The 23,370-nt window shown below is 46.5% G+C and overlaps 1 protein-coding gene across 3 annotated transcripts in view; it reads right to left on the bottom strand.

The window, feature by feature from the left end:
• Nucleotides 1–2,867: 2,867 nt before the first annotated feature.
• Nucleotides 2,868–23,370, bottom strand: part of EXOC3L4 (exocyst complex component 3 like 4) — a 30,305-nt gene continuing 9,802 nt past the window's right edge. The window contains exons 5-12 of one of the 3 annotated variants that reach the window (XM_017807683.1): nt 22,563–22,688; nt 21,221–21,321; nt 19,154–19,252; nt 16,887–17,001; nt 14,623–14,745; nt 13,763–13,915; nt 12,029–12,150; nt 2,868–10,003 (exon numbers count right to left, since the gene is read on the bottom strand). In XM_017807683.1, the coding sequence (XP_017663172.1) occupies nt 9,841–10,003; nt 12,029–12,150; nt 13,763–13,915; nt 14,623–14,745; nt 16,887–17,001; nt 19,154–19,252; nt 21,221–21,321; nt 22,563–22,688 (1,002 nt within the window). In that variant the 3' untranslated portion in view covers nt 2,868–9,840. The remainder of the gene's footprint in view (nt 10,004–12,028; nt 12,151–13,762; nt 13,916–14,622; nt 14,746–16,886; nt 17,002–19,153; nt 19,253–21,220; nt 21,322–22,562; nt 22,689–23,370) is intronic. The other 2 variants (XM_017807685.1, XM_017807684.1) reach the window with 2 other exon arrangements.

Below are 23,370 nucleotides of genomic sequence, written 5' to 3' on the forward strand. Positions count from 1 at the left end.
TTTTGGTTGCTTTTGGCATCAGAGATTCTACATGTCTGAATAATAAGCCAGGAGATCAAACCTGAGAGAAATGTCCTAAATCTTCACCAAAGCAAGGGCTTGTATGCAAGCATGGTCTGCATCCCCATCCTGGTATTTCTGCTTGAGGAGTGGTCCATAGCTGAGGCTGATGACACCTTTCCTGTGGTATTCTGGCAGAGGAGGCATCCATCCCTGAGGCTGCCCTGGAACCCTCCTCTGATATTTGAGCAAGGGAGGTGTGCATTTCTGTGGTTGCCATGCCATCCTCCATCTGACATGAAGACGGAGGAGGGATCCATATCAGAGATTTCTGTCTGGGCCCAGCTGTCCCTGACATGTTCACAGTGGGCAGGAGACACCACGTGCTGGAAGAGTCCTCTTGACCCGGGAGGCTTGGCAGCCAGCCATTCCCGGTTTGCTGTCCCTGGACCTTCAGTCAGGCTTCTTTATAGCCTGGGGCAAGTCACCCTCCCCCAGAGAATGGAGGGAGGGATATTGTCCCTGTGTTTGGAGCTACTTGCAGTCTGATGGGCACCCTCAATATCTGCCATGCGGTGACTCGGGGAGGAACAACAGGTGCTGAGGGAAGAGTGTGGCTTTCTCCTTTTCATCTGAAGGAAGCCGGAAGTGTTTTTTCCTGATGTGGAAGTCCAGTCATCTCTGAGTCCAACTCACTCCAGTGGAGTGGGAACTCACGCTTTCTGCTAACCCACTCCACTGGGAAACGAACAGCATGTTGTCGGGTCACAGCACAAGGCTCAGGTCTGGAGTGGGGCTGAACAAGGCATTCAGATCAGACCTGGAAGACCATTGGGCTGGGAAAATTGTGGGGGATTCACATCTGCCTGTAGCACAGATGTTCTGGAAAACACTGCTACTTCGGAGAAGCCTCAGGGGTCCTCTGACAGAAAACCACCTTTTAGCACCCTATTTTTAATAGGTACTTTTAGCACCCTATTTTTAAGGTACTCCAGTGCTTGCTACCCAGTAGTTCTTTCTTTTTCCCAGCTTGCTCTTGCTTCTTTATATAACACTGCTTCTCTGATTACAGCTTCCTAATGCCTCTGGAGTTCAGCATGAACAGACAAGGACAAGATCTCTGTGCAGCTAGACAAGTGTATGTGTGTGCTCCTATGGGATGCATGCTGCTTTTCTTTTACTGCTCTTGCATTAAATAGGGGTCACTAAGATGGGACCGCTTCTGACCTGAGTGCACTCAGAGGTGCACTCTGAGGGAAGGCAAAAGCCTCACCAGTGAAGCTAAAAGAAATGGTGCAAGGAGCCACATCTGGGGCAGCATCGGATATCCGTGTTCTCTGCAATGTGGCTCGGTGCTCCCAGATGTGAGAGCACAGCTGTGCTGTGCAGCACAGGGCTGGGTGTCCTGACAGACCTGCTCTGAACCCTGGAACCTGACCTGCTCAGCTGAACCCCGGGGCTGCCAAAACCACCATGAGGCAGGCAGAGCTGCGTAAGCTGTGTCAGCAGAGCTGCTCACACACTCACTGCCTGTGGTGTGGGAGGAATATGCCTATCCATGTTTAAAAGCTGGGGCTGGGACCTGCCTCTCCTCAGTAGTGCTCTCCAGGCACATGGCTGTGCCCTGCTGGCACATGACTTGTTTACAGGGGATGTGAGGCCTAATTTTAGGTCAGGGAATGAAACACTGGAAAGGTCACTGGATGGGACCAAATCCCAACTGGCTCTCACGACAGTACCGGCATCGTGTTCAGACCTGGTGAAACTAATCAGGATGCCTTTTCACTGCAGTTGTTTTACCCCAGCCCAGACACCTTCCCTGCCCCAGGACTCCCTGCCTTGGGGCATCTCTTTTTGCTCAGTAGGAAAGGCTGCCTATAAATTCCTCGTCACTACATGGTGGAAAGTACTGGGGGAAAGCACCTCGAAAAAGCAGTAGTTCTGTTTGAGGTCTTGAAGGCTAGACACCAAGAAGTTCTGTTTTGAACTTCCTTGTGGGTCCTCGGGATTTGCCCCAGCTGTTCTTGGCCTCTCTCCTGCTGCATTATCCTCTTGTGTCCAAGTAAACTTGGGGTTAGTGAGTGGCACAGAGGGAAGTTTCCAGGGAAAATCCAAGTACCCATGAGGACTCAATAGCCTGTGTTTCAAACCCTCTGACTCAATAAGGAGTTCATTGCACTGTTGAAATCAACAGAGTTGTTGCTACCAAATTTACTGGCTGCAAAGAAAGGCACTGAAATTCCCAGTGACCCGGCAATAAAATATTCCTCTTTCCTCAACAAATATCTGAGCAATCCTGCTGGCTCTTCAGAACAATAGCCTTTTTCTTTGCCTAGAGGGATTTAAAAGTCAAATTCAGATTTTCTCTTTTATCTGGAAAGCACTAAACAGCTTCTGAATAAGGTTCTTCTGCAGGGGAAACTGAGGCACAGTGAGCAAACTTCCTTTCCAGAGGCCAGAGCTGGAATCACATGTCCCACTGCTCCCTGGTAGAGCGTGGGCTTGGGGCTGGATAGGGTGCTTTTGTCTCCTGGGAGTTTTTCCAATAACACAGCAGCCAGACATGGATCCTTCCTAAACCACTTCCTAAATGGATGTTGTCATAATTATTCCTAACGTTCCCTTTATAGAATAGAGGAAAAGCTCTAAAGTAAGTAAATATGAGTGGTAGATATGAAACCCTATATTGCAATGCCAGTGTAAAGGCATTAATTTGGATGTAAAGGTAAGCCCTGTGTTTGCACTTCTGACTACTTCAGTCTTCTATCTACCTGCATTAGAAAGAAGCTGCTTCACTCATAAAAGGTTGAAAGGGCAGTTACATTTAGTATTAAAGTTTTGGAGTTGTTTTTTTTTTATTGTGGAAAATAATATTCACTTGAGGATTCTGGTTGATACACCCCATTGCAAGCATTTTCCCAGAAATACAGCTGTAACAGCAACAATGCAATTAGTTTTTCTTCTTGTGACTAAAACAATGGCATTTAAATCCACACACCAAGGCTGAAGGTTAAATGATTGTGGAGACATAGCAGTTGTTGTTTGTAACAGATTGTGAATAACTCTGGGAAACAGAACAATACTGCTGTGACTTTTGCTGCCTGTCTGTAGGCAGTTTGGTTAACTCAAAATTTTCTCCTGCTTTGGATGTTTAATAAAACAAAAGTAGGCATCCATTCAAGTATTCCTGCCCTGTTGCAAACCAAACAAATCCTTTTTTGTTGTTGTTTTTTATTAATTCACTCAGCAGACATAACCTTGAGCTGTTTCAGTATTTAATCACTTGCAAAAGGTATTTTGAGGGAAGCGAGAAATCCCAGACACTATCCCAGACCCAAGTGTCGGGGCCAAAACCAGAGGAAATGGTGTGTTCAGGTTCAGCCCCCTCCCCCAGGCAGTGCTGAAATGCCACAGGTGGGACTCCCCTACGGGGGTCCTGGCAGGGGCTCTTGCCATGTTGTACCACAGCCTTCACTGCAACACCAACTGCTGCTGTGCCAAGGGCACACCCAGCCTGGGAGGGTTCCACAGCCCCTCTGAGGTTCTGGCCAGTGCTGCAAATTCAGGATCCTTTCAAGGGTGGCTTTTTTCCTTGCACAGAATAATCAGGTGGAATCCCATGGATTTTTTTTTTTCCTTATGCCGGGGCTGAATTTGGCTTTGTGCTGTTCGGTAGCGAATAAAGTTATATGGTTAACAAGAAAGGGGAAAAAAGGGCTGTTTTTTCAGATAAAACAGAGTTGAAGAGAGGCATTTCACATGGGATGTCACAAGGCTGCACATAAGCTCTTGAGACATTGGGGATGTCTAGGACCAGGGCTGTGTAGGTGCCTCTTCCTGGAGCTGTCATCTCCTGGTGGCAGAGGCAGGTGTAGGGCTGGGCTACAGGCTGAGGCAGGGGCAGGAGATGCATGGAATGAGCAGCATAAACTGTTTCTCAGTCCTTCCCCTCTCTGCACTCCACTGTCTTCCCTTTGCCTCTCTCCTTGTGCCACAAGGACACAGTTCACATCCAGAAGGTCTCCTGAGCCAACATGGTGTATCATCCATGCTTTGGCAGCCTCAGGCAATGGTGCTTCCGAATAACAGAAATAACAGCTCCTCCTGAGCTTGCTGGGAGAGCTTCTTACCACGTGCAAATCCAGCCTGGCCCTTTGGGCTCTTATTTCTTTCCACACTTCTTCTTGAAGACAGCACATATGTGGTCCTGGGGAATGGTCTTTGTTTCAGAGGGTGACTAACAGCTGCTTAGCAAGAAGAGGCACAGGGTGGATTCAGCCTTGAGATCACTGAGGAAAGAGGTACCATGTGCTTTCGCTGGTGCCTTGAAGGCTCAAGACCCGTTTGTTTAAAGGGCTCTCAAGACAAAAGCATGAGTAATGCATTCTTGAACTGTAGCGCGGGCTGTGAGGGGAAGATGACGGTCCATGAGTGCATGACGTGCTTTTAGAGACAAAAGCCACCAGATTTTCGGCCTTGCTCCTTCTAATGAATCCCTGATGACTAATTCCATGATTGCCTCTTATCTACTCAATGAGCTTCTGTTCATAGCACAGTTCTTTCAGGAAATATTTTTTCCCCTGAGTTTTGGAAAAAGTATTGTAAAGTTGTGAGCTCCCTCACTCAGGAAATGATCCCCAGCATTTTGTGCCTTGCTCAGGATAATGGACTTTCGTGATTACTTTGCTTTTCCTTAATTTCAGTTCTGGAATTACCCATGACGAGCTTCACCAGGAAGCGCTGTTGGATCTGGGCAACCTGGTCTAGTGGAAGGTGTCCCTGTTCATGGGAGGCAGGCTGGACCTAGCTGATCTTTGGCATCCCTTCCAACCCCGAACATTCTGCAATTCTGTGATTCTGTAAAAGCCACCAATGGTAGGGACGACACACTGTGCTCAGTGCTCCAGCCCCGTCAGCACTACTGGTAGTTTTGCTGCATCTAACTTGCCTCTACTTACTGAAGTAGAAGCTTGTTTCTCTATTCCTGACCCCCACAGAAAATGGTGAGGAGAATATTCCTTCCCTTTTGCAGTAATTTTTTATCTGACTGGAAGACAATTATCACAACGGTGCTCTGTGCCTTCGCTGGAAATAATACCTTAGTCCATAGGCAGCAAAACGTTGAAGGCCACTGCTCTGCACTGACCAATGTTAAGCAAAGCTTTCTTTGTGGATGCAGTTTGTGAAATAATTCCAGTTTTCTGGGCCGCCTTCTGATTCTCAGCGTTTTTCTCCCAGCTGTCATTCACCATCCCCTTCCCAGGGACTGAGTGCAGCTGGGGGATGGCTTGGCAAGCTGTGTAACCACCTCTTTCTGCCTTCTGGCTTGGTTTGCTTTTTCTGCACTTGTGTAACACTTTTCACAAAAAAACAGTTCTGTCTTGCCTGATGCCAGTCTCCCCACAGTCCTGGGAACCAAGGCGTAATCCTGCATCTCCTAATGAAGCCATGGCATCTCCCCAGTCCCACACTCATTATGGAGCTCAGGCTGCTCATGCTGCCAGGCACAATTTCATGCCTGGCCAAACATAAACCATGCCTGGTCAGACATCTTGGGACTTAGGTGCACATCTTTAACCTGCCATTCACTTTTCCTGCCTCATTTAGCAAGAGGTACAACCCCTGTGCAGCTAGCAGAGAAAGCCCTACACTGACATTTCAAGACTCTCAAGTAGTATCAAGATGGCAAAAATACTACAACAGCCTTTTTTTCAGAGGTTTCTCTGCCTTACATGTTACTTCTTTTCTGGATAACATATTTGAATGACTTGGTATGAATTTACAAATATAAATGGAGAGTGCTACATTGAAAGAGTATTAGAGGCTATTTGCAGTGCTCTGTGTGACAGGGATGAAGGCAGGAAGACAAAGTTTATGTGCTCAGTATCCTCAGGCAGTAGACAGTTATGTGGCTGTGGGACTAGAGAAAATTCTTGTAGTTTTGTAAAGGTTATCTTAATCCACTTTTGCCACACAATAATGTACATCAGTCTTAACCTTTTCCCAGTACCGTTTTTTTATTGTAACAGTGATAGTAAATAGTTTAAATCAATGCTCTGTCAGCCTGACTGATCTCTTGCACAGGTTTTATGGGAGAGGTGGACCAGTCCCAGTGCTAATGTCACGTCATCATTAGCAGTATTATACAAAATTGTCCTGAAGGGATGGAAACAGAGGATGATACTGAGCAGAGCACTCCTGTATCTGCCCAGTACCAAGAGAGTGAAAACGACTGGCTTTGGGGCAGTAAATCCAACCACAACAAGATTTCATGGAGAAAGATGCAAAATACAGAAGACAAGTGTTTGCTAAACATCAGTACTTTGGAGAAGTGTGATATATAATCACCAAAGTCGCTAAACCTAAAACTAATACAACTTTACTTTTCAGCCATCCCTGAGATAATAACGCTCTGGCACCTCTTTTCATGCCAGCTGTGTGTGCTGGGCAGTGTCAGGCCACATTGCCCAGCTCATAAAGTGGACGGAATATTGCAATCTGCTTCTCACTGATCATCTTTAATATTTTCACCCAATTGAGGGTTCATTTCTGAAAGATACCATGACAGGGAGCTAAACATTATAGTGGTGCTGCACTAAAAGACTTTTTTCAGGAGTATTTTGACTGATTGATTAGGAGCCTCAGCTCAGGGACAGCCTCCTGGGCATTCACTGCAATGTTTTGGTACTCCTCCTTTCTTGCTTTGTGTGAGCTTGTTTTGCATATCTTCCTTCCAGGAAAGGGAACTTCACAGAGCAAAACTGATGAAATGATGGTACCCAAAGGCTGGTCTCAGATGGTAAATGTCAGCCCATGTACCCTGACTGCAGGCACTGTTCCCTTGCTTTTCACCCCAAACCAGAAACAAACAGTATTGTGAAACAGCAGAGACCTCTGAAACAAAAAAAAATGTCTTTCACCACCCACACAATACTGTCGGCTGTGCCAAATCTGCACATCCCTCCCCCGCCCCCCCAAATGCATTGTTCACCCCTAAGAAGCTAAGTCTGGAGAGAGTTTGGTTCTTCCATTTAGTTGGATACTTTTGAGACAGCTTGATTCACCAGAGGATGCATCTGCATAATGTAGCTTGGGTCTTTGGGGATAAAAGTAAGCTCTGTGTCCTGGAGGGAATGTAACTGTGTGCTGGGGTAGGAATGGGTATGATGGTGTTTTTCTTCGCTGAGAAACAACAAGTAGGAGGAGGTAACAGGGTGATAATAATTGAGCTCCTTGGCACTTTCCTACAAGAGCAACATATTTCACATTTAAAAGCCCTGAGAGGCCTTTCTTCTCTTGTTTTTGGAATGTGAGATGTGGCGTAATGAACACTGGATGTTTTACAGAAGACAGCTGGACAGCAGCAGCTCATTTTGGAAAGCACACAGTCCTTCTTCTCTCCTTGTTTAACTGGCTCTAGGGTCTGCTCTGCAGCCCAGACCAAGCATCCCCCTGCCCAGGGAGACCCTTGCTTCTCACCCATCCTGGATCTCCCTCTCCACTTGGACAGCTGTTGGGGCAGGACAGGGACTGAACCATAGTCTCGTCATAATGGAGTTAAACTGGTTTGCTCAAGAGCAGGCAGCTGGAGAGCAGCAGCCTGGAGGAAGTCAGCTCTGTGCCTGTTACTGGCTTACAGAATGCCAGGCTGCAGGATCTGAGTGTCCCAGGAGAGGCTGTGACGAAAGGCAGGCCATTGTGCCCAGCTTTCCTCCATGACTCCAGGGTAGCAACTTGTTTTTATTAGAAAACGGAAGCTGAGCTCCATATCTAATCCCAGGGCCAGGCATCTGGAGGCTGAGGAAAGGCTTTGTGAAGCATTTGCCAGTCAAATAATAAGATTGAAAACCCAGTATACATTTAAATAATACACTTGGGAAAATGTCTGTGCCACAGATGCCCTGTGTTAGGCGCTTGGATGAGAGATGCATACAGGACAGAGGGAAATTTCTAATGCACAAAAATTCCCACTGAGGCTTTAGTGCTTCAAATCCAGCACTCCACTGAAGTTCTTAGAAGTTTCTGACTGAGTATGTAAAAGTAGAAATCTTTTTGTTTCTGCCATTTAGTCAATGCTTTTAACAATAAATGTTAATCTCTCAGCACCAGTGTCCTTCCCCTCTGCTGGGATGGGGGATGTAGCTCACAGATCCATGAGGGGTGTAATCCAATGCTCCCTGATTCACCATGACCCCAGGACAGGAAAGGGGAGCTCCAAAGTGTTCCTGAGCTCTGCACATCCAATGGGAGATGCATATGATATTTTACTTCTCCTTCTCCATAGCAAATACAGAGAGTCACCAAGCTGAGAATTTGCAGGAATTGTCATGAGCTGTATTGAAGAAAGATGCAGGACAGAAAATTCCTTCCAGGATTTTCTGTCTTAAGCTGTCAATTTGTACCTGATATTTCAAAGCCATCTTTAGAAAACACCTTATCTTTACTGTGGAGGTAGCAGGTTTGTCTTAGAAAAATTCTCATAGGATGATTGTGAATTAAAGCTGCACTCTTTATTTCTCGTCCATCAGAACAGCTCCCTTGGCCTGTCACCAGTGCCTGCTGCTCACCCAGGCTGAAATTTATACTGGTGCAACCCGAAGCAAAGGAAATGAAAGTCTCATTGCTGGTGCTGTAGACAAATTAGTGTTCAAGGCTATGCCATGTCCACATTTATCAGATTAATTGATAGATCATAAATACATCTCTGTAAAGTCTCAGATTTATTGCTGTGGAGGGCAACCTAAGGATAAATTGAATTAAATAAAATCAGATTTGTACATCTCTAGGCTGCTGGATATCTCTTTTAGTCTCCCCTGCAGATGCTGGATGTGATGCTTTGGATCACTCATGGTGTTAAACCAATGGTGTTCCATGCCCATCAGTGGGTGATGCTGGCTTACACCAGATGAGGATCAGATCTGTAGCACTATGTCTGTCCACCTCACATTTGGTTTCATACTGCAGTCAGATTGTACCAGATTTGTTAAAATATGTTTAAACATACAAGAAAATGGACTAGAGGCATGATGACCCTTTTCCTCAGGTCAAGGAGAACTTGGAGCTTCACTCCACATGGCACATCCGATCCAGACATGCCTGTCCACACAAAGAGGCTATGATGGCATGAACAGATCTTCGGTCCAACAGGAGTTTCCCAAGGCAGCCCATGAGTGAGGAAAATCTGCTGAAATGCCTGAAGGGCCACCAGGGCCATCCTGGAGGGCAGAGTAGTCCATGTGCTACATGTCCCACCTGTGGGGTTTGCTTACCCAAAGTTTTCCTCCTCAGGCAGGTAGTGGTTTCTGGCATCAGGTCACAATGTCACAGCCTTGCATCATACCAGCTTGGCCAGCTGGTTCACAGTGGAGGAAATAAGACTTGGGTGCTACCACATCCCTGCCCAAGCTCTGCCCCTTGATTGCTCATGGGTACTAATTACAAAGGAGGCTCTTGCTCTGCTGCTGTATAATTATGCAAAGCACCGTCCGAGCCTTAATATAGCTCTGAGAGAACTGCTTTTGGTTTTCTCTGAGGAGAAATTTAATTTTGGACCAAACAACAGAGCAGCCTCCCAGCAATAGAATCTGTATGGAACGTGAGGTAGACACGGTGTCTGAACTGGAGCTGCTTCCCAGGGGCTCTTGCAGGAGGTTGGTGTCTCAGTGCCTCTGTTGCCTTTGGGTTCTGAACTCAGGGTAGCAAGTTCAGAAAACTGCTTCTTTCTCCGTGGCAATCAAATATTTGGGTTTGCAGAGGAGCAAGGGAGGGTAGCAGATTTTGGATCATGTGTAGAGGCAGCGTAGGAGGCGGGAGGATGCTGACTGCTGTTCTGGTTCTGTTTTAGAAGCAGCATATGACCACCGGAACGTCAATTTCAGCGAAGAGTGTGTTGCCCTCTCCTCCACTGGAGCTTTCCAGCACATGGCAGACTTGACGAAGAATTGCCGCTCTCCTGGTGCGCCCCAGCCCCCGGCGCGCGAGGATGGCCAGGATGTGGTCCTTCCTGAAAAACCAAACACGACCTTGCTCAGACCTGGCAGGCAAAACCAGCCCAAAAGGTAACAACCAACAACCATGCAGGAGATGGAGCAAGGACACAGCAAAGTGCCAGGGACCGTCCCCTCACCATGCTGGAGGAGCCACCAGGAGTTGGGTCTCCAGCTTATGGAGGTATCAAGCCAGTGAACATCAGCTCCTGCCACACCGCACTGGTGGGACGCCCTCCTGCTGGCTAGTGCGTCAGGGAATTTCCTCCTCTGTCTCCACACACACGTGATGCCTATTTCAAGTTTTCCTGAGAGGCTGCAGACCTTTTGTTTAATGGTTATTTTGAATTGAGTAATGGAAGTGCTAATATTTAGGAAGTTGACAGGCACCAATTAGATTAGAGCTGGGAAGCCAACTTGGAAACATACCCTGTTCCAGTAATCTCAGTATATACAAATTCCTCAATGTCTCTGAGAGCTCAGGGGAAGAATTAAGAGACCTGAACAGGAAGCAATGCAGGTCCAGCAGGTTCCACCCCGTTTTCCAAACTTGATTGTTAAAAATAGTATTACTCAATAATGGAAAGTCAATAATTAGATAAATCAAGAGGACGAGCCTTATTACCACAAATTACAGCCTTGTAAATGGCTTTTCTGAGTGGAAAATTGTTTTCAAACAGCCATCATTGATGACTAGGCATAATTTACCTCCCCCATCCTTCCCAGAAAAGGCACTGCCTCCTTCATCAGCTTAATCTGGCCACTGAGATCAAACCTTTTTTTTTTTTAATAGGTGTGTTCACCTAGGAAATTACTCAGGAACAATTTTTTTTTTCATGTCCGTGTCTTGAATTTCCCCACACAGATAAGCCTGAAGCATATCTGACCCAGTAAAGTTAAATCTAGTTATGAAAAATTTTGAGCTGCAGCTATGGGGAAAGGAAAACAGATTTAATGTGATTTTTTTTTCTCAATATTTGAGGGTCCACTTCAGCGTTCTGAGCAATTAGTTGAACTTATGGTTTGTTTTGATTGTATAAATGCCATCCATCAGAAAGAGTGTAACTCTGTACAAAAGCCTTCGGGTTTTTTTCCTGAAATTACTCTGGTGAAATGGAGTTTTCTGCAGTCTGTACCACTGATATTCATTCTCAGTTGTTGGTAGAAGAGCTGTAGAAGAGGAGGTAACTTCTGATTTAGTTGGCAGCTGTTTAGCCACGCACAGAGCCAGTCACTTTGTTTACTTTTGCAGTTTTAAATTTTTCAGATGCAGCTTTGGGACAACAAACGGAAAGTATAAAAGAAAGAATATGTAATTTATTCCAAAATTTAATGGTTGTGTTGAGGTCATTTCAGAAACCACAGCTGATCTCCATCAATGGCTGCCTCACTTCGAGGTTTGAGCCTCGGAAGAGGAGACAAAGTATTTGCTTAAAATCTGGAGCCTACAAATTGGCAAACTGGGCTGATATTGGTGATGCACTGAAATCAAACCAGAGCTTTACCGTGAAATAAGGTTCATTTGGAGCAAAAAAATAGAATTCAGTGGTAGGATGCATGGGAATATTGAAAGCTGTGTCAGGGGAGTTCTAGACTTGACATTAGGAAGCATTTCTTTACTAAGAGGAATGTCCAACAGTGGAACAGGCTTCCTAGAGAGGTGTTTGGTGTCCCAAGCCTGTCAGCACTTAAGAGGCATTTGGGCAATGCCCTTAACAGCTTGCATTGACTTTTGGTCAGTCCTGAAGTGGTCAGGCAGCTGGACTGGATGACTGTAGTAGGTCCCTTCCTAATAGACTAAAACAGTCTATTCTATTCCATTCCATTCCATTCTAAAATGAAAAGGCTTTGAAGTTAATTTGTGTGCATCATAAGATCTAGCAGACAGGGGAAAAAAAGAGAAAGTGTACAGATATAAAGAGAGAAAAATAAGATAGGATTCCCACTGTTGCTGGCACCCTGACCTCTAACATATGGCTACCAACAATGAGATGAAGAGCTCGGGATGGAGCCCAACAGTTCTGGCATCTGTTGTTTTGTACCTGATATCTGGATAATTCTGACACAGCTTCTTGACATACACCTTGATCTTGTCCTTTTTCTTCTCTTTAATGATCTTGGCAATGTGATGTATGGCGGGAACAAGCCAGTCGGAGTCAGAGCCCTGTGGATGAAGAGGCACATGGGGATGTCAAGGGGGAGAGCAGCACCTGCTAAATGCCTTTTTCCCTACAGTGCAGAGCTGGGTGTAAGGCAGAACTGCTGCAGGCAGGACAGGCTGCCTCCAGCAGGCAGCAAGGTGCCAACAAGCAGTTCCCCTGAGGCCGGACTTTGCCCTTCCCGGTGCTCATGAGCATCCCAGGAGTCAGACCCTGGTCAGGGCACTGTGGCTGTGGTCTAGCACACAGGCAGACACCAGACTTTACCTCCTGCTGCCTAGTAATTTCATGTGCCTTATTTTTGAGAGGGGATTTAGTGCCCTGGATGCCTGACTTTCTGCAAAATCCAATGAATTCAGGTTTGGCTTCCCTGAAAATCACAGACTGATGTTGCTATGAGAGACTGAAATGTTAAAGTTAATGACTCAAATAATCAGACGATTTCAAAAGTGGCAGGGTGCTGCTTTGCTGAGGCCAGGTTTGCACCCAGTTTTTGGGTGTGTGGTGGCAAAACCTCTGATCTGTGTAAGAACAGCCCAGGCGCAGAGCGCTTGAGCACCCACCACTGGAGGGTGACCATGACAAACTAACCTTTTTTTAAGCAACAAGGTGGTTTTTGAGCCAGATAAGGAAAAAGCCAACAGGAAGGAGATCTTGTGAGGTGGAATAATGTTTTTTATCATGCCAATTTCCTTCTTTACACAGCTGGTTCATGTGTAAAACTCCCCCTTCATGGGGAGGTATTGGGACATTCACACATATCTCTTCTGATAAGGCATAACTGGCTCAACTACACAGGTGTGAGAAAGAGCAGTCGTGTTTTAGAAGGGGTCATGAACCATCAAAGACCCCGAAGCTCCTCCAGACTCATTTCTGGGGCCTTCCAACATAAGACTGCATATTATCCACAGCGTTATATCAGACAGTGAGAAAATCCTGCCCCCTGCCATCCCCCCCGGGAGGTACCTGGGCATTCCCACCTGAACCCATTAAACCCATTGCAGCCTTCTCCCACCTCAGATAGATCAAGACTGCGACCATCACTTCGACCAACAGGCATCTAAATTGTGACAATCAAGCCTCATCGCTGGATCCATGGGTGATGATATCTTTCCTCTCCACTATCTACTCTTATGCTTTCTTTCTCTTTCTTCCTTTCCTTTACATATTTTCTTAAGTGATATTTTTATACCTTTATATTGTTATATTACTATAGACAATAACCAAAATGGCTACATCCCTTATTTCCATTGCAATCAAATTGTTCTAAAATAAACCTGCCACATATATATATATATTTATAAACACTGGTAATTCAGTATTGTTTCACTCTAATCTGCCCCAAGGGATCTATTAACAAGAACCTCAGTTACCTCACCTTCACAGATGGGTTGTAACATTGGCCTAGCCACAAAACATGCAAAGCTGCCACTGCAGAGAGGCTGGTGGGCTGGAAGCCCACACCATGAACCTGCAGTAACAACCTCACTTGCTCTCTTTTAAGGACTTCTATACTTCTTGAGGCTTGGCCTCCTCAGAAGCCTGCTGCCTTTGTCTCTGGGAAGCCAAGTGGAAATATTGTACCTCTGGGAATGGGCCAGGAGAGAACTCACATACCTGATCAATGAGAGTATTATGAAAGATTCTGGCTTCCAGGTCCATCTTTTTGCTCACTTCTTGCCGTGTCTCCCTGTTCATTCTCCATCTGTGTTTGATGACCTGTGTGATATATTCCTTTACCACATATCTATGAACTTCACGTAGAAGCTCCTGGATAAAAAAAACAAACCTCATAGTTTTTCTGTGGTTCCCATACAAGGCCAAGGCAGTGAAAGAGGGGAGGGAAAGCTCTTAGGTCTTTAGCAGCACCTGAGGACATAGAGGAGGTACATGAAGGCAACACACCATCAGCACATGCTGCCCAGGCTGGCCCTGATGAAAGGAATCAGTGGCTTACAGTCCCTTGCTCTGGCACAGAGCAGTGGCTGCACCCAAGGGAATGCCATGGAAATACTCCTCACCCTGAAATAGCCCGCAATTTTGTGTTGGTAGTTTGGGTTCTCAGTAGCAAAGGGGGATATTTTGGATTGCTTTAAAAGCCAGTTTTAATGGTGCTTGCAGATTTTAAATACAGAGCAGTTGTCACCTATCTCTTTATTTCACAACTGCATAGATGTGAAAGGAGCACATAAGCCTGCAACTCATGGAATTGCAATGTTCAGAGGCAATTGTCATGGAAGCTTTCTGTTCCTCTTTAAACAAAATCAGTTTTTGTATTTGAACTACAGGAAGGAAAGTTGTTCTTTAATTCACATGTGGAAGTATAGTAATATCTGAACTCCTTTGCATATGCAGTTCCCACAGTTATAAAGAGCAACCACCACTGCAGAGGAGTCTGCAGGTCTGACCACAGCCTGAAAAGGACATTGTGACCCTCCCCAGCATCGCCGTGCCCAGGTGTGGGATCAGTGGCCTACCTGACCCGTGGGCCTCCTCATGTGCTGCAGGTGCTCAGAGAACTGCGAGACTGCTGACGCCAGTGAGTCCGGCCTTCCTGTATCCAAAATCCAGTCCTTGGTCAGGATTTTCTTAAGGAATGGCTGAAAAAAGACCAGCTCACTGATGGCACTGGTAACATTCAGATTAGCTGATGCCCCAGCTGAAGGCACTCAGCTGTACACCTGCTGGCTTAAAACAAAAATCACAGAGCACTGATGGCACACTCCCTCTGCAGGAAGACACACCCAGGGCACAGAGCAGGGTGAGTTTCTCTCTCCACCCTAGCGAATTCAGACACCTTTCAGTCTCCCCTTTCTGGGTAGGCATGCCAGTGCAGAGAAGAGAAGCATCGCTCCCCGAGCAGATGTTTTGGCATTAAAGGCTTACTTGAGATACCTCATTTCTTTTCTCTGTGCCACCTTCTGACCCACCAGCTCTATTTCTTTGGGTAGATGAATTTGTATCCCTACTGCATAGGTGAAGAAACAGATGTGAATGTTAATCACGGAAAACTCAGGCATGACTAGAACAAGCTGTGGTGTGCAGTCATGTATGTTACTGTTACTTGGGTTTGCACCAGCTATGGAAATGACAGGTCACTTGGGAGTGAATCTGTTGGAAATTAGCCCAGTAATTCATCACCCCTACAGCCTTGTCCACAAAGAAATCAAGTTCCTCATGTTCACAGCCCTTCCAGGAGGCTATCTGTACTCCTGCAGACCTGCATGAAGTCTCACTGGGATTTTCCTTCTGCTCATTGGTCTAATGTGATGGGAGGGGAATAGCAGCTGGGAGCATCTCCAGCTTGATGCCTCATGATCAGTGATGACATGGGAGTTATGGCAGTCTCACATCAGTCCTGGGTTCACGGTACTCTGACCAAGTATTCTCAGTGGGTTATTGTCCTTGCTGGGTCCCTAGACTTAATGTGCCTTCACACAGAAACACAGCAATATCTGCTAAAGACTTCTGGAAGAAACTCCCCTAAGGGCCAAATGCAAAATATCCCTTCTCTGGCACATCCTCTTTGTACTTTTCTCCTCTTAGCTCTCGGGATCTCTGGCTTTAGACTCCTGGCAATCTCATTCCCAATTGTTTCCCCCTCCTTGTGCTCTCCTGCTGTGCTCCCAGCATGCTGAATCATAGAATCATAGAATCAGCCGGGTTGGAAAAGACCTACAAGAGCATCAAGTCCAACCCTTGATCCAACACTGCCATGGCTACCAGACCATGGCACAAAGTGCCAAAAGAGCTGTTTAGAAATGCTTTGCCTCAGCCTCTCTCAGTTCTCACATTTCGGGTCTCTTGCTCAATGCCTTGGCTTGACTCCTTTCCTTGCCTGTCACTTAGGCTCCAAGACAAGATCTATAGTCACTGGAAAGTCCCCTTGGCCAGGCAGACTGGGCTTAGGTTGCATCAGTTCCCATGACTGCCTTGGTTTTTGAAAGTTATGTTTGGGGATTTAGAAAGTGAATGAGGTTGAGTGAAAAAGGATGTGACCAAAGGCTTGATTTGCCTCATCTCTTGTATTATACCAGCTAGAGCTAGTGGGCCCCAGCTGGCTGAGACCAGAAAGTCCCACCTACAGCACCTGGGAAGCACAAACTTCATTGCAGCACATTGCATTGCATTTTAGGCCTCAACACAAGTTAAGCTGATATCAGAGCTTTATCAGCTGATACCAGAGCTTTAGCATCCTCATGCTGGAAAAATCAGCCTTTCTTCACCATGGGAACAGGCTGGAAAAAATCACCTCTACCAGAATTAATTATGTCCTATCTGAAGAGGCTTCTTACAGACCATGATGGCAGATCAACGAATCAGTAAGAATAAATCAAAGTCCTGAGAAATCAAAACGTTTTAGTAGAAGAAAAAATGTCTCATTGGTGGTGTTCAGCTGACTTCCCCTGCGCCTCATTATGGGGAAGGTTTTTCCCTACTGCTTTGCCTGAGATACTGGAAGCCACTAAATATCCTTTTCATTTGATTGTTGTAAACAGCTTGACAAAGGTATCCTTGTTCAAAGCAAAAAACTCCCAGGATGCCAGAAGTGTTGCTTTGAGTTAAGGAGGATTTCTACAGGAGTGTTAGGCTTGATGCATTTTGGAGGGACCATAATGTCATGCGCTGCAAAATGAGGTCTAGTTGGTGAGACAAGGGAAGGACAATGGCTCTCAGCTTCTGCAGTGGTCCTGCACATACCCCTTACATTGAGGAAATAACATGGCCAAGATCCTCTTACCTGTGTTTTTGTTTTTAATTTCGTTAGAAAAATATTCGTGAAGTTCCTTGTCAGAGCTGCCAAAATCTTCTGCAGTTCCTCAGTGTCGACTTCAAACTCTGTTTCTAACCCTGACCTACAGAGAGAGAGAGAACACCAGTGAGTTGATGTTAAAATGTAAACTATTACAGTGCCCTAAGCATTTTATCTGGATTGGAATGTTGGATATTATATTTAAATAAACTTTTGTTTGTAGTACTTCCTCTTGGAAACACTTTATGGGTCAAAGTAATGGCTCCTTTTGCACAATCCTGTGCACTGAAAATGAGTCACAGCTGTGACTGTGCTTAAAAACCCCACAGATTTCCTCATCAGGTGGGATGGTGCAGCCATGCGGAGCAGTTGCATAGGCTGGTTGCTCTTTCACTTGAGCAACACCTTTGCTAAATGGTCTGCAAGTACCTGGGAGAGCACTGAGGGGCCGTGGGTGAAGAAAGAAGTAAATAATAAAGCCAGAGAAGGGAAAATTGCTGAGCCTGTGTCCCCCAGAGCCCATTTGAGTCACTCCACGCAATGTCTATCATCAGCAGCTAGGATGGGGACTATGGGTATGGAAACCTGTGGAATTTCCGAAGGACAGTGCGTACTTCTGCAAGGTTTCACCCCATGAGGAAGAAAACACAACTTCTGAGAGGTTAAGGGAATCCCCAGCGTGTGTGTGAGCTTTGGGGGCATTGTGTGCTCCTGTCTTTCTTCTCACTTTCCATTCCCATCCCACTGTAACACACTTTGGGGGGGTGGGGGGTGGGGGAACTGAGGAAGCAAGGCAACACCAGTAGTGCCCGAGCTTCCATGGATGTGCCATATCCACTGCTGTGACCACGGAGAGCGGCAGGTTCCTGCCTCTGCCCAGACTTTATACGTCTGAGGTTGCCCAGGCAGGACTATAAAGCACTCAACAGCATCCCTGTCATGCCAGGCTGGAGCTCAGGGCTGCAACTCCCATTGAATTCTGGGTCCGGCATGCAAAAAATCATGCTGTTAGGTCATCTAGCTCTGCCCAGCACTCATCACCTCAGGCTGATGAATAGACAGCTTGACTCAGGAATAAACCCAGCAGAGCCAATCCGCCACCCAAACGCTGCCAGCTCCCTGCCTGGGGCTGTCGTCTCCCTTCACCCCCTCGCCAGTCTCCAGCAGGGAAGGGGAGAGCAATTTTCCACAGGGTCAGGAGGAGGCAGTGAAAGCCAGCTCCTCGGCGAGGTTAGCATTGCTGGAGAGACCGTGCCATCTAGAGACTTCCCTACGGTAGTGCTCATTGCGGCTGGAGCCGTCGGCTCCTGCGAGACACCGAACACGAAATCCTCTCCATCCCCTCAGTAATGTTTGGCATTTAGCATCCTCACAGGAGGCAGTGCCAGGCAGCAGTGCAGCAACATGAGCTGGAGATCACAACCCAAGCTTTTTGGTGGCTAGAGCCCACGCATTATTCCTGTGCTGTTTTGCTGGGTTGGCCTCTGAAGCACCATATCTGCATGGCAGAGATGACTCCAGATGCTGAAGAGCCCCTGGGCCTCGGTGGGCCATGTCCCTGCATGGCTGCAGACCATCCCCCTGGGGCAGGCATATGAACAGCACCTGTATTCCATGGAACTGGCACTGGGAGGGGCTGTGGCAGCTGTGTAAGCGGCTGCAGAGTGGGATGTGCAAGGTCATCATGTGCCACAGCACTGGGCTGAGGGACCAGACCCTGGGACATGCGCTCGCTGGCACCATCCTACTTATGGGGAGAGGGATAGTCAGATCTCTGATAGTCAGCACTGACGATACCTGTTCCTCAGAGGCACTTTTCAACCAGTGGCTTGAAATAACTAATTCATGCAAAGCCCTGGAAGTTCCAGCTGCCAGATGCAATGGTAGGGGTTTATTTTCAGGTTCAGTGCTTTCATAGGGTTTCCTCCAGCCCAGTGCCAAAGGCAGCCTTGAGACCGTGTTTCTGGGTTTATACTGCTAACCTCCAGAAGAAAATGTGGAAAAACCCCTCCTCTGAGGCTGAAAACGAGTTTAAAACTTTCATGCAAGCACTGCATCTGTTCATGTTTCTGTCTCTTCATGCCTGTGACTTTTATCTGCATCCCTTGGTGAAAATCCTCCTGTGAGGTTAGAAGGGCTGGAGACTGAGCACCCAGCAGGGCACCCCAAGGAGACCTTGATCCTTCCTTTACAGATGCTGTTACCCTCCCAGACCCCAAAAACGTGGCATTTCAGCTCAGGGGGAGTGGACTTACATTAGGTCGTGGAAGCTGTTGATGTAGGCAACAACATAGGGTGCAAAGATGGGGCTGTCCTGGGCAGTGCTCCAAGCCTTCTCAAACTCCTTCTCAAACCTGTAAGAAAAGACACTCGGGTAACACTTAGTGGTGGGGGGACTGAGGATGGCTCATCTTCTGTGTACGTGGTGATGTCAGGAGACACCCATGGCTGGCCCAACCTGTCCCCTCTGTATGCAGACGTGTTTTTTCCAGCTGTCACAACATGTGTGTGCATTGGAGGAAAATAGATGGCAGATAATTACAGGTTTAGGATGCGCTTGCCTGAGCAGGTACAGAGCACTTTTGGAGAGATGCCAGGGATGTGGGCAGGCCAACTCTTACTTTTCCTCATGCTGAGGGTTTAATTGCAGCTGTGGTACTCAGGCTTGTAAGTCTGGACCTTCATCTTGCTGGCTTTTGGGACAATATATTATGTGCCTTTTTAAGCACAACACAGGCAAAGGATTTACCTGAGGGCTGATTTAAAACAGAAGGTGAATAGAAACAGGGTAGCACATCCGACTTTTCTTCCTCCTGACCTCAGTGTCGGGTAGCTTTTTTTTTGTGTAGCACAGGTTCTATGGGTTTCACAGCTGTTTTACAGACAGGTCTGTGCTGATGACAGGAAGCTGTGTGCTCAAGAAGGCTTTGTTTGATGGTCCCATTCTTTGTCAGGGTAAAGAGATCTGCTTAGGCTGGCCTCAGGCACTTGTATCTCAGGTTTGTTTCCATAAAAGCTTAAGTTTCAGTGGTCCTTTGAGAGCTATTGCTGCCCTGGTTTGAATTGTACAGTATTTAAAAAAAAGAATAAAAAACCCAATAAAAAAATAAAAGGAAAAAATAAAAGAAAAATAATTAAAAAAATAAAACAAAGAAAGAGGAAAAGAAGAACAAAGAAAAAAGAAATAAAAGAGAAAAATAAGAAAAATGAGGGAAAGAAAACGCCAGAACATCACTGCCTTGTTTCTCCTCAAAAACCCAGACAGACTTCAAAGCCAAATAGCTGGTTTGAACTACCGTGCTCGCTCAGGGCATGGGAGAGAAGTGTAGATCACTGGGCTACTAGAGATGAGGGTTTAGAAGGGAAAGTGTTGCCTTTAGTGCAATTTGGACCCCTGCCATGCCCCAGGTTCATGACGGGAGAAAGCAGTGCTCAGGCTCCCCACCCATGCTCCTGCAATAGCAAACTCCACACTTGGTGCCTGCTGGAGGTGGGAAACTTCAAAGGTTAATGCAAAATTATTTTTAGTCTTGCTCATAGTTGATTCACGTCAAACAGCCTTTCTCCTCCGCAGATTGCTGCTCCGGCAAACATCCATGGATGTCCCAAATACAGCCCTGACAGGGGCATCAGACAATGTGTCATTGTACTGGGACCCTCTGCAAGCCTAAAACCTTCCCTGGAGCATTCCCAAAGCATGTTGCAGCAGGTAAGAACTGAGGCCATAACGTGGAGACTATCAAGTAAAAAAACCATTATTTCAGCAATCTCCCTTGGACACTGGGTGAATTTCAAACAGACTCAGAAGGCAGCCCAGCTGTATGTTTTGCCCAGGTGTAGCAGAGAGGGTCTCACCATCCATTTTTATGCCCAAAGACATGGGAGGTCAGAGAAAACCCTCTCAGCAGGACTCACCCTAGGGCGCCCAGATGATGTTTTGGGCAAACAGGCTTTGGGTCTGAGGGGTCCATAATTGCTGCTTGCTCATGGCTGAAGCTGCAAGTGACCAGCATCTAATGCACAAAGGTCCTGGATGGATGTGATCACGGTGGTACCATCCCTTCCCAGACAGCAGCTCCTTCCTGGAGCTCTGGCATTAGATTCTAAGACTTGCAAGAGTCCTGTCTGGATCTATTTATGACTCCCTCCAGATTGTTCTGCAGCTTGCTTGTTATTTGGCTCACTGTAATCTTTAATTCTCCCAAGAGCAGACCTATACCTGCTTGATGCCAGCACCTGGTCCAGTGCACAGACCTTTTCCCTGCGTTTTTACAAGTGTGAGACTCATTTGAAAAGAAAGTACTGCCAGGAGTGGTAATGACCTTGGTATAAATTCAAGCAGCTCTGTCATGCACAGCTCAAGCATTTTTGTTTCCAGGCTTCTGCTGATAGCTCCAGATAACTTCATGTGCTCCCCGATGATCTAGAAAAGGGCACAAAAAAGCTCCAGTGAATGGAACAGACATGGGAGAAACATCCTTTCCAAGGATCTCATGCAGCTTTGGTTAGTAAGGATGGCTCGCCTAGCAAAGGGACAAACAGTCAACTTGTTGCCAGGAGATTTTCATTATTCTCTGGCAATTTTAAAAATTATAACACAGAATGGGCCAAGAAGCACCGATTGATTTGTGATATAATCATTCATCCCTAATTGCTTCATGTCCTTTTGCTGTCTGAGTGTGAGTTAGAGGCGGTATTGGCTGGAGCTCCAACCTCACCGAGTGTCATCCTCCTCTTTTGGGGGGTTTCTGGGAGGGATCAATCGGCAACCCAAGGGAAGCTGAGCGGTTCCCATGCATGACCCCATGATAAGGATGACTATAAGCCCCATCCCTAGAGGCTCACACAAGTCCCATTCTCAGGAGTGATAACAGGGCAGCACAGAGGGTCAGGCACCACCCTGAAGCCTTGTTTGCACTGGGACTCCTCCTGGATTGCCATTCCCACAGTCCTGGCTGCACCTCCAGAGTGAGGCATGTTGTAGTCCCATTCTGGTGCTTCCCAAGGCCTCCTATCCATCTGCTAATCCAATTCAGACCTGCCTTCCCCACGATCACATAATGTGTAATATTTCTCTAAGGAAAAATAGTCATGGCAGCAGGCAAAACTCTTTGATTTTCTTTTTCTCTCCCTCTCTTTTTTGTTAGTATTATTTAATTGAAGTGACTCAACCAATTGAGTGAGGAGAATGAATCCAAACCCCTCCTGGATTTATTACCCTGTAGCCCCTAAACCTAGTAGGAGCTTTTGTTTTTTGTACTGTTTAAATTGGAGTGGCTGTTACTGCCTACGGCCTTTCCACAGCTTCCACAGCCCCGGGACAAAGTTGTTCTTTAAGCCAAGGGGTTTTTTCTAACAAACCTTTTCTTTCCATCTTTTTTTCCCTTTCTCTTTCTTCTTTCTAATCAAAGAGGCTTAGGGACTTTAAAATCAGTTGCCTATTATGTTGCTGACACAATTGACAGCAGGTTTAATTTGCAGCTAGAAGGCAAGCGGGAGAGCCAGAAGTTGTAATAAATGTCATTTTCTGCTCTAATGTATTCTACCAGTGCGTGACTTACATAAATTATGGCAGGAGGCAGTACCTCGACCCCAGAAGGTAACGATTCAGTTTCCCTGGAGCCACAGAGCCCCCCCCCAACATTACCCCAGCTAATTAAATACCGTTTGAATATCAAAGGAGAGCAAGGCGTGGTAGAGGTTTTCCTCCACTTCTGAATGAACTTCCTTCTCCCACTTCTCTGTGACCTCTAGTCTCAGGATGTTTCCAAAATAACTTTTGATTTTCTCCTAAATGTTAAACGTAGGAAGGAAACATGCAGCTCAGGATAAGGAAGCAAACATGAATACAGAGGCTCACTGCATTTTGCTCCATTGTCACGTGTGTAAGGTTCACGTGCACAGCATGGAAAGGTAAGCAGAGTCACAGGTGTTGCTCCAGTCCTGTCAGTCTAAACAGGATCTCAGGAGAAATCAGGAGCTGTGCTGTGTGTGGGCAAGGTACTCTCATATCAAAGGAGAGTCATTCTCCTGGCAGGAAATAGTATGTCAGCTGTTTGCTTGATTACAAAGTCCTCCAGCGCATGGAATGCACCAGGTCAGGATTAAAGATCAAATCGGTCCTCTCCAGAGGTACAGCCATTCAAGTAACCAGCAGCAGTGTTCAGTCCTGGCTGATAAATCAATCTTGTTGCCGGTGAAACAGTGAGCTTTCACCAGCATGGTGGAGCAATACTGATTTCATTCAGCTGGGCACCTTGAGCTCACCTTGATCAGTGCCCTGTTTCAGAAACGGTTTGCAAGAAAATGACTGAGCCCAGCAAAAAGCCAGGAAAGCTTGTAGTCTTACAAAGGGTGCCAGCAAGGACTGCAGAAAAACAACTGCAGAAGGAGCTTCCTCAGAGGACATGAACCATGGGGGTGCCTTCTGGGGGGGATGCCAAAAGTTGTCTGCCTGTAGCAAACCTCAGAT

The sequence above is a fragment of the Lepidothrix coronata genome, unplaced genomic scaffold (genome assembly GCF_001604755.1).
Source record: "Lepidothrix coronata isolate B3197 unplaced genomic scaffold, Lepidothrix_coronata-1.0 Scaffold19, whole genome shotgun sequence".
Lineage (NCBI taxonomy): Eukaryota > Metazoa > Chordata > Aves > Passeriformes > Pipridae > Lepidothrix > Lepidothrix coronata.